The sequence below is a fragment of the Gallus gallus genome, chromosome 28, assembly GCF_016699485.2.
Source record: "Gallus gallus isolate bGalGal1 chromosome 28, bGalGal1.mat.broiler.GRCg7b, whole genome shotgun sequence".
NCBI classification, from domain to species: domain Eukaryota; kingdom Metazoa; phylum Chordata; class Aves; order Galliformes; family Phasianidae; genus Gallus; species Gallus gallus.
Genome location: NC_052559.1, coordinates 4,351,633 through 4,369,217, shown reverse-complemented (window position 1 = coordinate 4,369,217; position 17,585 = coordinate 4,351,633). Strand labels below are relative to the sequence as shown.

Sequence of the window (17,585 nt, the reverse complement as noted above, 5' to 3'; positions counted from 1 at the left end):
GTGGAGGTGTGCAGGAGTTACAAGCTCAGACCCCGCAGCAGTGTCTGCTCCTGGCTGTGCTGAGTGCTGGGGTGGCCGTGCCTACCTGCGGAGGAGAGCTGGAGTTGGCGGTGTCTTTTGGTGGACTCAGGGAAGGCGCTTCTCCTTGAAACCCACTGCTGTTCTGGGGCTGACAGAGTTTCCTGAAAAACAGAATCGGGGTCGTTCAGATGCTGTGTGTGACATGGCAGAGGGCAGCACTGGGATCTGCCCGCAGAGCACAGTGCCCTCGTGTTGCTGTGACTGCTGGGGAAGCCCTGACAGCAGCTCCTTTCGGCTCCTGGGTCTTTAAAATGCATTCAAACCTGGCCTGCTCGAACCTGAAGCTCCAGGTGCCTGCAGCCAAAGAATGGCCCGGGTTGGGAGGGACCTCAGGGATCAGCAAACTCCAACCCCCCTGCCTCAGTCAGGGCTGCCAACCTCCACATTCAATACCAGCCCAGGCTGCCCATGGCCCCATCCAACCTGACCTTGAACACCTCCAGGGTTGGACGGGGCATCCTCAGCCTCTCTGGGCAGCTGTGCCAGCACCTCACCACTCTCATAGTGAAGAACCTCCCCCTGACATCCAACCTAAATCTTCCCTCCTCCAACTTCAAACCATTTCCCCTTGTCCTGCCACTATCTACCCTTCCAGAGCAGCCCTGCACTGCTCTGCCCAATCTTATTTAGAACCATCTCAAAAGGCACAGATGAACCAAGAAAAGCACCGGCAGACTGAAGACAGGATGGGGAGCAGTGCAATTCCACGCGCCGCACAGCATGGCAGCTCTTCAGATGTCTCCTGACCAGATGGAGAAATCCCATCATCTCCCAACACGTTAATTAGGGATTTCCAAGAAGCAAATGAAAGACAGCTCTGCTGCGACAGCAGAACACCTCGCTGCATTGGTGAAAGGGTGGAAAAACGACGTGAGGAGGAGCTGGGTGCAGCTCTCACCAGTTTCAGAAGTGTTCATCACCAGCACAGCTGGATGCACGGCGCCCTTCTGCCCATGTTTTCCTCCTGCCCGCAGCCCGACGTGTTTTTTCCACTTTGCAGCCTCACTACCTGTGCAGGGCTTTGTTTGTACAGTGCAGTGCATCCTTTCCAAGGTCTATTTTTAGGTCGTCACATAACAGAATGCCACAAATCCAGACAAAAAGCAGCCAACATTGCCTTCCACAGGGAGAAATTACCTCTTCTGAAAGCCACACAGACTGCATGGCAGCTGAGTTTTTCCACATTATTATAACTCAACACGGACACCATTTACATCAGTTTGATTTCTCTTCAGCACACCGAAGCACCTGGAGTGCAGGATGGTGTGACAAAGTCTCACCTCCAAGCCAGCTGTGCTCCCAAAGCATGGAAACCACTCAAACAGTGCATGCTCTACTTAATTTACTGCACTCTGGGTTGAAGTTCTGCCTCAAAAACAAGTCAGGTGGAGCATCTATCTGCATGACAAAAGCTAGGTGGGATGAACACATCAAAAACCCAGGGAGGCACACATATAAACACAGAGCTGTGCTGAGATCTGGGAGCTGCAGACCCTTTCCCTGCTGCCTGCCAGCTGCCATCTTCTGGGCTTGGAGGCTTCACCTGAGGACAAAGCCTTTACCAAGTGATGGGACAAAGCCATCCCCTGCACCCAGCAGCAGGGGTTGGATTCAGGCAGCTCTTGGTCAGCACAAAGCACGCCTGATGGGCAGAAGGACAATCAGTCATGTTGTAGGGGATGCTACAGAAGTGCTCTGGTGCTTCTGCAGCAACATTCGTCTCACTGCAACCACATCTCAGTCCCACAGGGGACGCAGCCGATGCTAACAGGATTTCCAACACAGGAAAATGAAGGGAGAAAAACACAGCAAAGCACCCGAAGAACAATGCAGAAATTAAGGAGCACTTCTCCAAACAAAGAGCTCAGGGCTGTCCCCAGGAGCAGAGCATGGGGACACAGAGCTCTGCTGGTTCTCTGCAGCTCTGAGCAAACACAGCACAGGAAGTCATGTACCAGGAGATATGGAAAAAGAAAGGGGAGTTTCAATGGAGCTGCCCTGGACATGCTGGCCTTCCTCCAGCATTTTAAGCCACCATTAACCTCTAACAGCAGCAGCTCTTTACTCCATCCAGGCTTTTTCTGTAGCTTTGAACAGCACGGTTTCAATCACAGCAGCAGGATCTGAAGATTGCGCCCACTTTTGCTATTCTCAAGCTTAACCAACTTCATCTGGATAACAAACAGATTTACTTAACGTTAAATATGTCAGATGCTCACAGCTCTACTGAGTCTCCCCAGTTTATAGCTACCAACATGGCCCAGCATTTTCAAGCTGCAGCTATCACAGAAGGGGGAATAATTACCGGACAAGAATCCTCTTCAGCAGCTGCTGGTCTCCTTCGGAATAGCCAGGCCAGTCCTTCTGCACCTCTTTGTAGACACAGTCTTTCAGTGTGAAAGTGCTGTCCTTGGCACTCAGATTTGCCACCTGCAACAAAAGTAATTGGCATAAAACTGTTAGAATTTCATTTTCTCACTTGCTGGAGCAAAAGGGATGTATCAGGTGCAGGCAACACTCAGCACTTAGCTGTAGGAAGGGGCATGAGAACAAGGAGATACTATAAAGACCACTCCCAAATTGTGTAGATTTACTCCAACTCTGCTTTTCTTTTGCTTTATCAGTGTGATGGAATCGACTGAGGAAGAAGTTGGACCTAAGCAGATTATTCAGCTTGGATGGGCTGGAACAGTCCAGCATCAGTTGGCAGCAATCCTTGGAAGCCAACCCAGCAGGAAGAGGCAGCTCCCAGCAGCTGAACCAGCACAGGGTGAGGAGAGGAAGGCTGCAGGATGGGACCCCTCACTGCCATGCCAGCCCAGCAGCACACAGAGAGCTCCTTCTGGAGGGGCAGAGAATCCCCGGCAGGTGGGATGCAGCAGGGAGATCACACTGCAGGTCGGGTCCCCTTATGGAGGAGAACCTTCCTGAGGACTGCTTTAGGGAGAGAACAGCAAAGCCTGTGATTTCCAGCTTATAACGTGGGGTTTTACATAAATCATCGTGCCCAAATCCCGTGCTGCAACCCCAGTGCACTTGCACGAGCAGCTCTGGGACCCTCGATCCAACCCCATTGTGCTTCTCTTCCCCGCAGAACTGCACGGTGCCTACGTGGATAGGAAACAGTGCTGGAACTGGCAGCATTGTGTTAGAATGGAAACAGCTTGCTGCGAGTTATCCCACTTTCATCAGTCTTTCCACAGCGTGACTGAAAATTAACCTCTTGTTGCTGGTTGCCCGTCTGAAAAACACGACGACAGTACAACCCAAGGACTGAACGTGCACTGACACTGCGCTGTGTGAGCCAACCCTTTGTGAGACTGCAGAGCACTGAGGCCAGGAAGAGAGCAAACCCCTCCACGTATACAGAAAGGGGCACTGAGCCCGATGGTGGTTGGACCGGATCACCTCAGAGGCCCTTCCCAGCCCTATGGGCTCTGTGGTTCTGTGATGGAGCAGAGGGCAGCAGCCCACCTCCCAGCCTTCAGCTCAGCCCCGTGCTGGGAGCTGCTCTCACTCAGCCATTGCAGGACTGCTGCTCTCCAGTCTCACTCAATGGCGGTGCCTGGGAGTTTGTTACCCGCACAGCCACAAGATAAACTCAGAAAAGCAGGAGAGGAAGTGGGAAGTTTTAATTAAAAAGATGCTGTTAATCTCACTTAGTGGCCTTCAGGAAGATTTTGACCTGATATTAAAAGCAAAAAGCTGGAAAACCAAATACAGCCAAGCGCTCCTGATAAGAGAAAAAGCGCAGCTATCGCTTCACATGGCCAGCACTGCTTTTCCCTTCAGCTGTCAGCTTTCCAACACCCTGAGCCAACAGGCAAGAAGGCTGGAGTTGTGTTTTACACTGAGATAGCCCAGCAAACAAGTCCTGCACAGAAAGCAAAGGCAGGCTGTGCTTGCAGGGCTGTCCTGCAGCAGACGCAGCTCCGTGCTGCTCTGCACACAGCCGGAGCTGCTGCCTCCCCGTCCTGCTGTGCTGGGCTCTGCAAGCTCCACTCCACGCCTCTCAAAAATAGAAGCCTTGCAAAATGAGGCAAAAAGGCCATCAGGACAACACGGAGTCCTGCGAGAGCACAAAGAAGCCCACACCTAGATGCAGTCAGACACGTTGCTGGGGTGCAGCTTCTCATTCCTTGTTTTTCAGTTGCTCGGTGCCCACTGGTGGCCCCGGCAGTGCTGGGAGGAGGTGAGCCTACAGGCACTGTGCTACAGCAAAGCCAGCAGTGAGCCCCATTGGGGCGACCTGCAGCCACAGCCAGGCCCATCACCACCTGCTGGGGGCTGCTGAGCATCAGCAACCAGGAGATGAGCACCACAGACAGTGCTGTTAAAAGGGCTCATAGCATTTGGCAGGGTGTGCAAAAGCATTGTAGAGCTGCTGGAAAATGAAAGGCTATGGGATTAAAACGTAGGGAAGGAGTGAGCTGTGCCAGCAGGACCCACTTCCAGAGACCTGTTCTGTGCCATGAGCAAACCAACCCTTCATCGGCTGGTGCATCTCAGCTATGGAAAGGAGTAAAAAGAAGAAAATCCGACACAGAAGAGGGCAGCTGAAGCGTTTACATAATAGCCGTGGTGTGTCTGGTACTGCCAGAGCAATGAAGGTGTTTACTGCAATTCCTGAAATGGCACCTTCACCATGAGCCAAAGCATTAAGGACTGATTCAGCCAGGACACAGCTTTCCACTTGGCATACAAATAATATGGTGAGCAAGAAGCTGCACACATAACCAGGGGCACTGCTGAGCAGGAAAGGCACGGAGCAATGGGAAGCTCAGCGCGGAGGGACACGTCCTTCCTTCACATAGGAAACATTACATGTATTAACACACACTGCTTTATGGCTGTGTTAATACAGATACATGGAGTAGATTTATAGCTCATAACAATTCCCATCTCTCTGAGAGCCTCTGTTAGGAACTCTCCCTGCTGCCAACCAGAAGCATGCCCCATAAGCAACTGAGCTGTTGAGCTGAGGTTGCACAGCACACATTCACACCCATGCAGAATTCAGTGCCCTCCTGAGAAGACGTTTCCCTTTACCCGAGGAGACGCCTCCATCAGAGTACAAACCTGCTGCAGGAGGTTGTCCAGCAAATCCTTGTCCTGCTGAGAAAGTCCATCCTTTTGCAATCTGAGAATAAGCTCAGGTTTCTTATAAGGCTTTAGTGCCAGTAAGTGCACAACCCTATCTTTGAAGGGTCTCTGAGAAATGGCGCTATTGCCTCTCTTTATTGCACTGGCAAGGTTGACTGGCGTCGGGCGCTTCCTGGAGGGAACGGCATCGGAAGCTCCTGGTGCAGGCTTACGGACCTGGACCTTTTTGCCTAAAATGAGATGAGAACAGTGAACTGCAGCAGTCACACCTTGCAAAGGTTTGTCAGCACCAATACGGAGTTCATCACACGCTCTGAAGTGCCCCAAGATGGCAGTGAAGGACACACAGCACAGCACAGCACAGCCCATCAGCTCAGCACCATCGAGTGGTGCCCCGTGAGCTGTATGATTTGTGACACACAACGAGAAAACAGCAGCAGCAGCTCCAGAGGCCGGAGTGTTCCTGGCCACGAGCTCGCATAAAGCTCTCTTTGTTTGCCAGCTTTGCATGTATCCCAATTGTGAGTACCCCCGTGGTTAATCCAACCACTTCTCCCCCCCCAGGAGGAGGAAAGTTTGGCATTATTATGTAGAGGAGCCCAAATGCGGAGTGGAAGGAGCAGAGCGGTCAGCGCGGCTCCCTGCTGCTGAGCTCAGCAGAAGCGCGGCTCCAGCAGATGTTTCTGCTTTAGAACAATAGGAACTTTATGGGGCCAGGTCCACCTCCTCTCTGCCGCACGGCCACGTGAATGGGGTCTAACGCTGACACATTTCCCTATTCATTAGTGCTGACTGTTCCCATAGAAGAACTCTGCTCCACGGCAGCTCTGCCTCCGGCCGCGTTTCACAGCAGCTCAGCTCAGCTCCATCCCAGATGCAGCTCTTGCTTTCTTACAGCGCGACACAAGAATTCCTTTTCCCCATCCCTACTGAAAACCCAACTCGAACTGGAATCCTCTCAAGTCCCACAGCACTGAGCAGAGCACGTAACTCACAGAACGCCCCTGTTGTGAACACAGACAGGTCACAGGGCCCGGCTCCCGCCACCAATGGCACAAAGAGCAAATCAAAACAAATGCAGGGGTTCCAAGGTCACAAAAGTGGGGATGCAATAACAGCACTGCGGTTCAGGAAAGTGACCTTCATTGGGACAAACAACGTCCAGCATTTATCGCAGCCGGTCGGGAGCTTTATCTCCCCGTGGCAATGCTGCACTGCTAGGAAGCAATGCTCTCAACTGAGTCATCTGGAGGTACTGGCGACTGCCTGCACTGTTTGTTTTACTGACATGCAGATTGCATAACTGAGTCCCCATTTCCTGGCTCGCTGTTACGCTGATGCAGAGAAGTCCAACCCAGCGGCAGTGGGGCTGTGCTGGAAGAGGGGGAAGCTCTGCTCCCACGTCAAACAGCCCAGCACAGCGGTCAGCGAGGCCCCACCGCCAGCTGTGGGCTATGGGAACATTTACAAGCTTTCTACAGCTCCCCTCACTCCTGCCAGGTTGCGAACAGCAAAAACATATTGTGACATCTCCACTTGGGGCTGCAGCCAGCACCGGCAGCGATGGGGGGAGAGCAAACTGAGTGAGGCCAGAGCACTGCGTCACATACAACACTCGTGTGTGTATGGAGGTGCTGAAGTGCACACACACGCACTGAGTGCGGATCAGCACAGCCCCCTGCAGACATCTGCCTACACACACATCCACCTGAGCGTCAGCTCACACCGCACTGCCCTCCTGCTCTCCCTACTGCCCTGTTTTGATGTTTCAGGTAAACTGCCCCACTTCCAAGTTGTCATCTTTTAAGGCGAGTTGGGCTGCAGCCCTCTGGGAAGCAATCTGCTCTGAGAGTCTTCTGAGCCCAACTTCAGCCACTTACTGTAACGTCCTCAGATATAAGCTAAACAAAACAGTCCTCTCATCTACAGGAAATCAATGCATTTCCTTCCTGATTACTATCTTATTTCTCAGTTTTGAGCACTTGGCGGATAAAACAATGAGTCAGGGTCAGCTCTGCCTGCTGCAACGCACCATCCTCAGCACAGACATCCCCTGCGACAGGGCAGGCTGCAGATCCCATGGGCCTGGACCACATACACCCTGATTTTGTGGCCAGGCTGAGGTTAAGCAGGGAGCAGAGCTCAGCGCTGGGTCTCCTTCTGGAGCTCACTGATAACTCACTGAACTTTTGATCTCTCTGTAGAGATTTCTCCCTTTGCTGGCACCATAAGGTGGTTCCTCTGAGGCTGCAGAGGGCCTCCTGGCTGGTGACCACAATAGCACTGCTCCCTGCATCGCTGCTTGGTGACAGAACCACACCGAGGTGACCTCAGAGCCAAGCAGGTTCGAGTGGAGATGGAAACCAAGAAGTCACAGTGCAAGCAGGCCAACAGTGTCATTCACCAGACCCCACTAAGGCACCACCAGGTGTTGGTGGAAGACATTCACAGCTCAGTCACTGTCAGCAAAGCGAACATGGGCACAACCTCAGGGGCAGAGAGGACAGCCCCACATGGAGGTGCTGCTTACCTACGTATCTGCCCCCAGGCTTAATGACAATGGCACTCCGGCTGCGCGTCTCCTCCTCCGCCTGCGCCATGCTCTGCCGTGCCTTCTGGTACGAGTCGTCCGTGGCACACACAGTGATCTTATCCTGTATGCTCCCCAGGCAATCCAGGTGGATGTTGCCATTGCTGCAAAAGAAAGGCAGTGCAGAGGATGCTCCCATTGCTGCACACAGCCAAGGTTGTGCTGAGTAACAACAGGAGGGTGCAGAGAGATAGCCCGATTCTTCTGCTTACCCAAATACACACACACAGATTACAAGGACTCCAAAAACAAAAAACACTGAAGTTTGTTAGGGAAACAATTCCACAACAGATAAGGTGAGCAACGGCTGGGTTGCTTTTAGTTTTTGGTGCATCACTCACCTGGATACGTACTGCTGGATGCAGTCAAAGCTGCCCTGGGGGCTGTCCTTGCCAATGTTGGAGAGATAGAACGTGAAAGTCCGCACTTCGGTTGGGCGGTCCGGCCTGGGAATCGCGATGTGCTGTGAGGATGGAGAAAAACCGGGGTCACCCCACTGCCACAGAAGCCCGTTTCTTGGCAGTGAGGGCTCTGAGCCACGCTGGGATCCAACCCGAGGAAAGCAGATGGAGTGCTGCATGGGAGATTGCAAAGTGCAGGCTGGGGAGAAGCTGCAAGCAGCATTCAAGTCACGGTGCAGCAGTGAGAAGGTAAGAGAGGAGGCAGGGATGGAAATACAAGCGGAAAGCAGAAGAGAGGCAGGAGCTGGCAGCTCACTGCCCTTCAAAGCAGAGCCCACAACCATCTTTTTCTAGGAATCTGACCCAATTCTATTGATTCAGGCTTAAAACAGACTTGCAGTCCCTGTTTATGTTCAATCTAAAACACTGGAGACCTGTTTCTTTAGGCTTAGTGATCCAGCACTAAGCACAGACCAAGCTGGGGCACCGAGCAGCACGCTGCTTCTTTTTTAAGGGATTATAATTCCATAACGAGATTTCATGGCTCACAGTGCTGTGTGACATGGCTGCTAAATTAAATATTTAATCAAGCATCAAGTGTGCTCCGCAGCACCTGCACCGCGCTCCTCCCCTGGCTCTGCTCTGCAAACTGAGGCCTCAAATACAGATCCACGAAGGGGAGCCCTGCTTCCCTCTGGTGCTGCAGTGCAAGATGCACACTGATCTGTATTTATATGTGCTCAGAGAGCAGGGATGGAGCCGGTGCAGGGCTGGGCTCAATGAGCTGCTGAGCGCTGTGACCACCGCGTGCCCAGCCCCTACTTGCCCCTCAGCACCAATGTCTGACTCCAATGGGGGCAACAAACCCCAGCTGGGAGCACACACACAGCGCTGGGCATTCTGCACGCTAAGCCCACGGCCAAGAGGACCAAATGGGGCTGCACAGGGCAGTTTGCAAAGCAAAGCCTGGAGGGTGCGTGCAAACCATGGCACTGCTGCAGCAATGGCTTCGCTGCCCTGGTGGTGCTTCTGCAGATCTGCGAGAGCCGCGCGGGCACAGAGATGTGCAGTGCATGCAAAGCGGCCGTTATCGAGGAATTATTTTTAGCTGAAGCAGAAGGTTTCTCGAGCCACCACAGCAGCACGGCGACTGCTTGGAGGGAGCCCTAATTTTGGTGCAGTCGTACACCAGTAACCATGGGCGCGTAAAAATAGCTCGGCACAGATGTGACTCGCGTTTCTTCTTTCAAGTAATATTCATCTGTGTACAGCTCATTCTGAATGGCAATTTCACCTTCCTCTATTTATACCAACACGAGTTCATCCCAAGAAAGAGGGGAAACGTCACATTTTCCGCTCACGTCGGGCTGAGAGCTGTGCCCAACAGGAGCAGCCGCGTCACCGCGGGGTTTCTGTGCCCCCTCCTCTGCCTCCCCCCACGTAAGCACCTGCAGAGCTGGCCAACCTCATCCCTCATTCTCTATGGGCTTCTACCAACATAGTAACACCATCAGCCCTCCTCACCGAGCTGTGTGCCCTCCCCGGATCCTTTTTGCAGCCCTCCCCTGAATGCACTCCCGCAGTCCGTGTCTGTCCCATGCTGAGGACTCCCCACCTGGGCACACACCTGGAGGGGCAGATCCCTCCCCAGCCTGCACTGCTGCGGGTGCAGCCCAAGGTATGGTTGGGTCTTCCACAAATGGAAACATTTTCATGCAATCAGCTGAATCTGAGAACCCAATCAGTGCTGTTACCCTCCCAGCCCATAGGTGGGAAGCGCCTTGAGCCCCACTGCCAGCTCCACGAGCAGGGCGCAGTCCTGATGCAGGCAGGCACTCTGCTAAGAGCCAGATGGTGACACAGCTGCCAGTCCCCCATCAGCACTGTAAAAATCATAACATGGGGACAAAGGGCTCTTTCTGACAGCCCCAACCGAAGCCCAGTGCAGAGCTCTACCTTTGGCCTCTCCACGACAGCGCAATTAATTCACCCGCTGACGAGGAGCTGGGGGAGCACCGGGGTGCTGCTCTGTGAGCAGAGGGCTCAGGGACTCCATCCCCTTTTTTTGGTGCTGTTTCCACTCGCCTCCCCCTGAGGATGCCCCATTCCCAGCACTGCCAGGTTTATGGCACGCTGCCCATCCCAGCAGTGGGGCCGTGTGAGTCGCTCTCATTGATTTCACCACAATGTTCCCTTCGAGGAGGATGAAGGACAGAGGTGTGGGCAGAGCTCAGGCAGCAGTGCAGGAAGAGGCAGACACAGAACTGAGCTGTCTGCTCAGCTCCCATACCCGCTCACCCCATGGCACACAGGTTGGTCACTCGCCTACAGTTCTCCCACCACCTGGCTGACATGTGGACAAGGAGGGACTGCCTGACTTCAATGCACACCTTTCTGTATCTAGAAAGTAGATAAATCACTTTTTCAAACCATAGGATGGCTCAGGTCGGAAGGCACCTGGGAGTCCATCCAGCCCCAACCCCTGCTGCGAGCTTACAGACCACTGCATGGTGAGCAGCATTGGCTCCATCCCGGAGCAGCTCTGAGCTGCACAGCCACCACCTGCAGAAATCAGAGTGCATGCGGGAGCAGGATGGAGTGGGACAGACGGAGGGGGACAGACAGACAAACACTGCTCAGATCCACTGCAAAAGCAAAACCGGTGCGCGCTTCCCCAGGCGGCCCCTGGGCTGACTTACCCCTTGGCTTCCTTGAAACTGGATTACCGGTTTTGAAGTCACAGTATCCTACAATAACAAACAGAAGAAGAATTAGAGCCACACAAGGCTCAGACGGCCGCTGTCGAACAAGTCAGCTGGATTTTCCACCTATGCTATTTTTTTTGTTGTTTTAAAGAACAAGGCTCAGAAATACGCGGTGATGCCCTCAGCTCCAAGCACTGCCCTCAGCCACTGACCTCCAGAGAATGGGATGCTCTGAGACGGTTCCCTCCCGGTCCCCAAACCACTCCTCCAGCACAGAACAGAGCACTGCGTGTCCTCAGCGCTGATGCAAGTTTTGAGTTAAACAGTGGATGTTTGAAGGGAAAATTTATGACAGCTCGGAGAATGCATGAAGCGAGTTTTGTTCCAGCAGGATGCTGGCAATTGGATGGGGAAGCAAAGGGAGGCTCTGCTGCTCTGCCCAGCAGCCTGCCTGCTCCTCCCAGCAGCAGCCCCTCTGCTGCTCCAAACTCAGCCAGGCGCAGCTCCTCGGTCCTCCTGCAGCACACACTGTGCCCGAGTCAACGCACCATAGGAAACCTGGGTTCCAAAAAGCCTGAAAAAGGATCTTGTAGAGCTAATTACAAAGCGGGGAAGGCCTGCGATTAATTCTGGAGGATTACTGAAGTGGAATAGAAGGGTAACACAGAGCATGGATGTAAAAAAATGTGGCACTGAGAGCAACCACACGCTGTTACATGGATCAGGATCAGCTACAGTCACAGAACATACACATTCCCCAGCCTTCGTATGGGCCAAGTTAAAGAAAAAGAAAATAAATGAGTGTTCCTGCAGGTTAGGGAGCAAACCTCAGCTCTGCTTTACTGCTGTAACTCCTGGAGCACTGCTTGCCACTTCCTAGAATGGTTCTAAGAAAACACGTCAATCTTCCTCCCACCTTCCCATAAGGGAAACGTGCACCCCCGTGCCCTCCTTCCTGCAGCTGCCTCCCCACTGCTCCATCCGGGAGCAGCACTCAGAACACCCAACTGCTGCACGTGGCTGTACTGACACTGCCCCAGCCCAGCAGCAGCACCAAGCTTACTTGGTGGTACCAATGCAGGCAGCAGCAGGAAGCACAGAACCTGCTGCACTGCAGGGTCAGTCCTGCAACGTGCTGCACGGCCTCCTGCCTGCTCACAGCCTGTAATGGGAGCTCATGGAGCACCGTGGCAGCACTCTGCACTGTACAATGCACTTCTGTGCTCCTGCTGCATCTCTGGGCACAGCACTGCAGTGAGGCTGCAAACACAGCCCAGCATGCAGTGCTCCTCCTGAAGGCATGAGGTTAAACCCAAAAAGGAGCACCCGGCCCCAAAGGCCCAGCACACTGCTCTCCAGCTGGCAGCAGGCTGACATGAGCAGAGAGGCACAGCTCGGGTGCTGCATCCACAGGATGCAGGAGGCACTGCAGTCCTGGGGCCGAGCAGGCAGCTGGGCACCTCCCATTTCTTCAGGGAAACACAGATGATTAAAGAATACTCTGTTTCGAGAAGTTCTGTTCTGCACTTACTGGAATTTGTACTGGAGGCAGCACAGCAGGGGAAGCATTGGGCTATACTTAGTACCACTGTATTTGTCCATTTCCTCCGATGTCAGGGAGCAAACAGAGCAAACGAGAGCTCACCCCTGTTTATTTTGGAACAAGGGAACGGTGTTCAGAACACGGAGCTTCGTGCAAACATTTAAAGGGAGTACCAGGAATACCAATAAATAGACAGAGCAGCTGCGGAGCTCAGGGGGCGCAGAGGGGCGCGGGGGCACAGCGCCCACCCGGGGGTGCCGTGGAGATGTGCAAACCAGGCGGTGCTGAGGTCTGCAGAGCACCCAACCCTTCTTTGTTTTACACATAAGTTTGTTTGTTTGTTTGTTTTGAATGCCCTGAGAAGTGCCACCAAAACCAAAGCAAGCAGAGGCAGCGCCCGGCACACACCGATCCAAGGGATTATTAGGAGCAGCCAGAAATACCAACCCCAGTGGAAATAAACACTTCTGAACACATCAAACAGCTTCTCCCAGGACGTTCCAATTCCTCCAGGCTTGCATTTACCTCCTACCAGAGAAAAGCCTCCTGAATATTCCTTCCTTACATCACATCTATCACAGAACCACGCTGTCTCCTTGCAGTTCAATCCACAGCTCCATCGGGGCCGCCCGCAGTGCCAATGGAAGCAGAGGGCACCACCAGGATGCTGCGGAGATGTGAGAGTTACAAACCCCCATCACTGTGCTGTCCTTTGTTTGTAAACCTAAACCACAAAGCCTCCACAGACTGGATTTGCTGCTCAAACGCAAGGAACGCCTTGGGGATCCCGTGGCAGTGGGACTCCATCCCATGGAAATGGTGGAACCCCGTGTGTGGGGGGGAGGGCCAGCATTCCTGGGGGCTCAGCTCCCCTGGGTACACATCCCCACCTGGAGACACACACATTACAAACCACGATTTTCCTACAGTCACAAACAGGTGCAGATCACAAAGCACCTCCAGATGGGAGCACGACGCAGAACAAGCAGCAGTAAGGTGATAAAGATCTCTGATGTCAGCCAAAGCTCCAGGACGTCTCCAAGTTCCAGTTGCTGGGCTGCAGAACACCACTGCCTTCCTTGCCTGTGGTTGAATAATGCTACGCACTGCCAGCGTCACTTCCTCAGTGGTTTGAACTTTTCGGGTTCAAAAGGTTCAGAAGCCACGAGTGCCCCCTATGAGACAGCGAGTTGTGTGCAGAGCCACTGTACAAAGGTGGGATCTCAGTGCTTCCATGCCATGTGGCACCAAAACCACCCCTGCGCCGCCGGGGTCTGGTGAGAGAGGGCTGTGATTACATCTCACATCTGTAGCCAAATGGAATTGCTTTGTGCCTGTGATGTAAAGCAGGTCCTCAGCCCTACACGGACAACAGCTTGTATCAGCACAGCAGAACGCAATTAAACGCTGCTGTCATTGAGATGTCAGCCCACAGTCACAGAGCAGAGCTGGCCATGGGCGGCTCTCACGCACACCAGGATGGCTCCGCTCCCTCGGCCCAGAGCTCACCAGGCACACAGCACAGCATGGGACCCATCCAGAGCGGTTTGGGACCCAAAGCCCAACAGCTGAGCACCGCTTCCCAAGGCACTGCCCCACAGCACTGCCCCACAGCTGTGTGTGGGTGCCGGACCCCATGGCAAACACCAGAAGGGGTTCCCTGCATGCACAGCTCCATGGGATGCAGCACACGGCTGCTCAGCAGGCAGCACTGCAGCACTGAGCCACCAAAAAGAAGAGCTTCGTGTCCGTGCCATTTAGGCCGTGCCTTTCAGAAAGAAATTAAAGAGGCCCAATTCCTTCGAGAAGTAATTAGAAGTGTTTTTGCCTGCTGCTCGCTCCGCTTGCCGGCATCAGAACCCCCCATTTCTGCAGTGCTGTGAGCACAGTTACTGTGCAAAGCACACGCGCATGGTCTGCATGCTGCATGGCTGCAGCAATCCAAGGCTTCCCCCAGCGAGTGCTCCAGCTCAGCAAGCAGCTGCATGGAACAAAGGCGGGGGGCCCAGAAAAGCACTCTCCAGTAAACCCTGAATGGACAATCGGGATGCAATGGGCCGTCCCCAGAGAAAATGCAAGCTTTGTTTTTCCAGACAAACGAGCTGAGCCATGCAGAGAACCTCAAAAAGGTTCTCCATCGGGTTTGAGCACGAAAGCAGCACTGATCTGCACCGAAAGGGAACACACACTGTGAGAAATGGGCAACGATGGGAGACAGCGGTGTGACACTGAACTCCTGACTCACCTCTGGGCTCCACAGACAGAGCTGCCCTGGTGGGACACGCATCCCAGCAGTGCTCCTCCTCCCCCGCTGTGGTGTGCTGCTGTCTCCCTATTGCTCTCCCGGGTGCTCGGGGAGACCTGCTCGTTAGGGCTGAGGAGAGGCAATCATCAAAGCGCCGACTCTTCAGAGCGCCGAGGATCATTATCTGCAGTGTAATCATTACAGCCTCCCACCAATTTCGCTGCTAACGAGATGGGGCACCCAGCAATGCTGTGCTGTCAGGAGGCGGACGGCCAACTCCCACCTCTCCAGAGGTGCACAGATCAGAGGGAAAAAGAGCGTCTGCATCCCCATGCAATTGTCCATACAGAGCACAGCTGATGGCAGCAGGGTGGGAATCAACCATATATCCTCAACTAAACATGCAGCTATTGCAGAAGAGCTACCTGAGCACAGCAAGCTGCTCCCGTGCCGTAACCCAGGAGCTCTCTGATACAGCTGACATGTCTCCCCTAAAAAGAGAAGTTCCCTTTATTGCAGCACAGCACTGCAGCCATGGGGCACTGCTGCTCTTCCACGAAGGCTCTCGCTGCTGTGACCCAGAGCAGAAGCAGCAGATAAAGTTGGGAAAGCTCTCAACAAGTCGAAACAGCACTTGCAAAGCGCCTGCACAAAGATAGCGCTGCGTCAGCAGCTTTGTGGCGAAAGATTGAGCCCAGAACCAGAAATGGGTCCCATTGTCACTCACCAGCTGTGGAAATGGAGCTTTGGGAAAAGGCATTCTTATGCCAAATGTTCACAGCCTAAAAAAGCCCCTTTTTAAGAGCCCTGAGGTCACTGCTCAGCTGGGAGAGAAGGATTCCAACTGAAATACCAACGCACAGCTTCGGGGGGCTCCAGCAGCGCGGCTCCGCTTTCAGCGCTCCGACAGCCCAGACAGGAAAACAGAAAGGTAAACAGCAGTATTTCTGAGCATGGGCACAGGAGAGCAAACCCTGCACATCTGTGTTCCTAAGTGCTGCTTTCAATAAGAAACAGCACTGTGCAGAGGACCACCACAGCACTGCATCCAACAGCCGCTGAGCACCGCGCACAGCCCCCGGCCCGGCTGCAACCCCAGCAACACAGCCCTGCCTGCTTCTGCTGCAGAGTCTTACTGGAGCCATCAGATGATCTCGTCCAGTTGGGAAAGGGCTGAAATAAAACCCAACCAAAACAACTGGCAGCAGGAAACTGAATCATCCTCAATTCCCAACTCTGCAAAAGGTGAACGGCAGCTCTGCTTTCCCCGAAGGCTTTGCTTAACAGCTGCGTGAGCCAAGAATCATTACAGGGCTTTTGATTCTCTGCTCCTTACATTTCAGGAGCCATCCCCTCGCAGAAGATGCCATGAAAGAAGATTCCTGTGCCTCCTGCAGGGAGGAGGGAGGCCGGCTGGCTGCTCGCTAGGGCTGCAGACATGGGCAGCTCTCAGAAGGAAGCAAAAAGCTCCTGGACATCCTAAGGAAAGCACTTTGGGCACTGCCACCTCCCCAGGACTGTGGCTCAGAGCACAGCTCTGCCCTGCACTGCACACAGCGTTCAGAGCTGCACGAGAGACACGAAGGACAGTGAGCAGCATGTTAAGATGGGCCAACAACTAAACTCACCCTTCTGGGAAGTTTTGAGACATCAGTGAAGGCAGAGCTTAAAAAGCCCAACCTTTAAGCTACACTGAAAAGTAAGAATTAGTTCAAATGCCATTTACTCTAGAATGCCCAAGTATTGCAAGATGGTCAGCCGGCTCCAGGCCTGCCTGAGAGAAAGGAGGAGGGGCAGCCCTGAGCTACACAGCGGGTTCTGCTGAGCACCACTCCAATGGCAGCCTCAGAACAACACCGCATGGGTACAGCCAGAGAGAGCACTGCTAAAAATGAATATTTTAAGATACTTCCAACATTTCCTCAACTCTGTGATTCTATGAGAGCCAATGGGTGCCCACCATGGCAGCCCGGAGCTCCATCCCACGGCTGGGACCCACCAGGAGCACAGCTGTGTGTGCAGCGTCAGCCTCCGCTTCTGAGAGCGCGTGGGGACGGCAGGAGAGCTGCTGGCACTCTGCTTCTGAGAACTGGGATGTGCTGTCAGACACCTGCACTGCTTTGCATAACGAGAAACCAAAACCCCATTATGCCACTGAAAGCGAGGGCTGAGCACTGCCTGGAGCCGTAGGGATGCGCTGCCCCACGAGCTGCCCTGTGAGCATCACATCCTGCATGACCTCTGCACCGACAGCGGCGTTACCAGGCTGCAAGGAACAGAAGGAAGAGTCGGCTTCAGTGATTGCAAGAGGCACGGCAGCCTGGCAGTGCGGGACCCCACCTGGCAGCACGGAGCCATAAAGAGGAGCAGCCCTCTCCGAAGGGCAGCCGTGACGGCAGCGCTGCGCTTATCGCATGGGGTAAACAGTGATGGCTGCTGGTTAATGAACAACGCTGCCCCGAGGCCACCCTGTAACGAGCTGTCCTGCACTGCAATCTGCTACAGAAAATACAGCGCTTCCAACCCAGCGCCCTGCTTACGAAAGTGCCATTTATTTTAGGACATATTAAAGCACCGGGGCTGATTCACTTGGAGATGCGCACAGAAGATGGCTTAGGCGAGTTTCTGCAGTGATCCTTATCTGCCACGTGGCTTTGCTGCTTTTCTTGCAAGAGAAAATATAGAAAGGCAATTTAGAGCTCAGATTGACTAACTGGTCCGGGACAGATCTCACCCAGCACACACACTGCTGAGTGCAGGAAAACAAGCCCTGACCGGCCCGCTCCTCGTGCCCAACTGCATCCCATTGACACTTCGAGGGAAGCATCACCACTGCTCTGCACGGTTCTTCAAACTTCAGACATTCCTCATAGAGCCACAGCCTGCCGAGGATGGGCCCTGGGCAGCCTCAACTGGG

General features: G+C 53.7%; 1 protein-coding gene across 1 annotated transcript in view; it reads right to left on the bottom strand.

The window, feature by feature from the left end:
• The window catches only part of ELL (elongation factor for RNA polymerase II), a 34,128-nt gene that overhangs the window by 8,512 nt on the left and 8,031 nt on the right, over positions 1-17,585 (bottom strand). Inside the window, 6 exon segments of the mRNA NM_001012847.2 lie at positions 86-182; positions 2,387-2,511; positions 5,161-5,414; positions 7,715-7,878; positions 8,116-8,237; positions 10,875-10,922. Of these exon segments, the coding sequence (NP_001012865.1) occupies positions 86-182; positions 2,387-2,511; positions 5,161-5,414; positions 7,715-7,878; positions 8,116-8,237; positions 10,875-10,922 (810 nt within the window).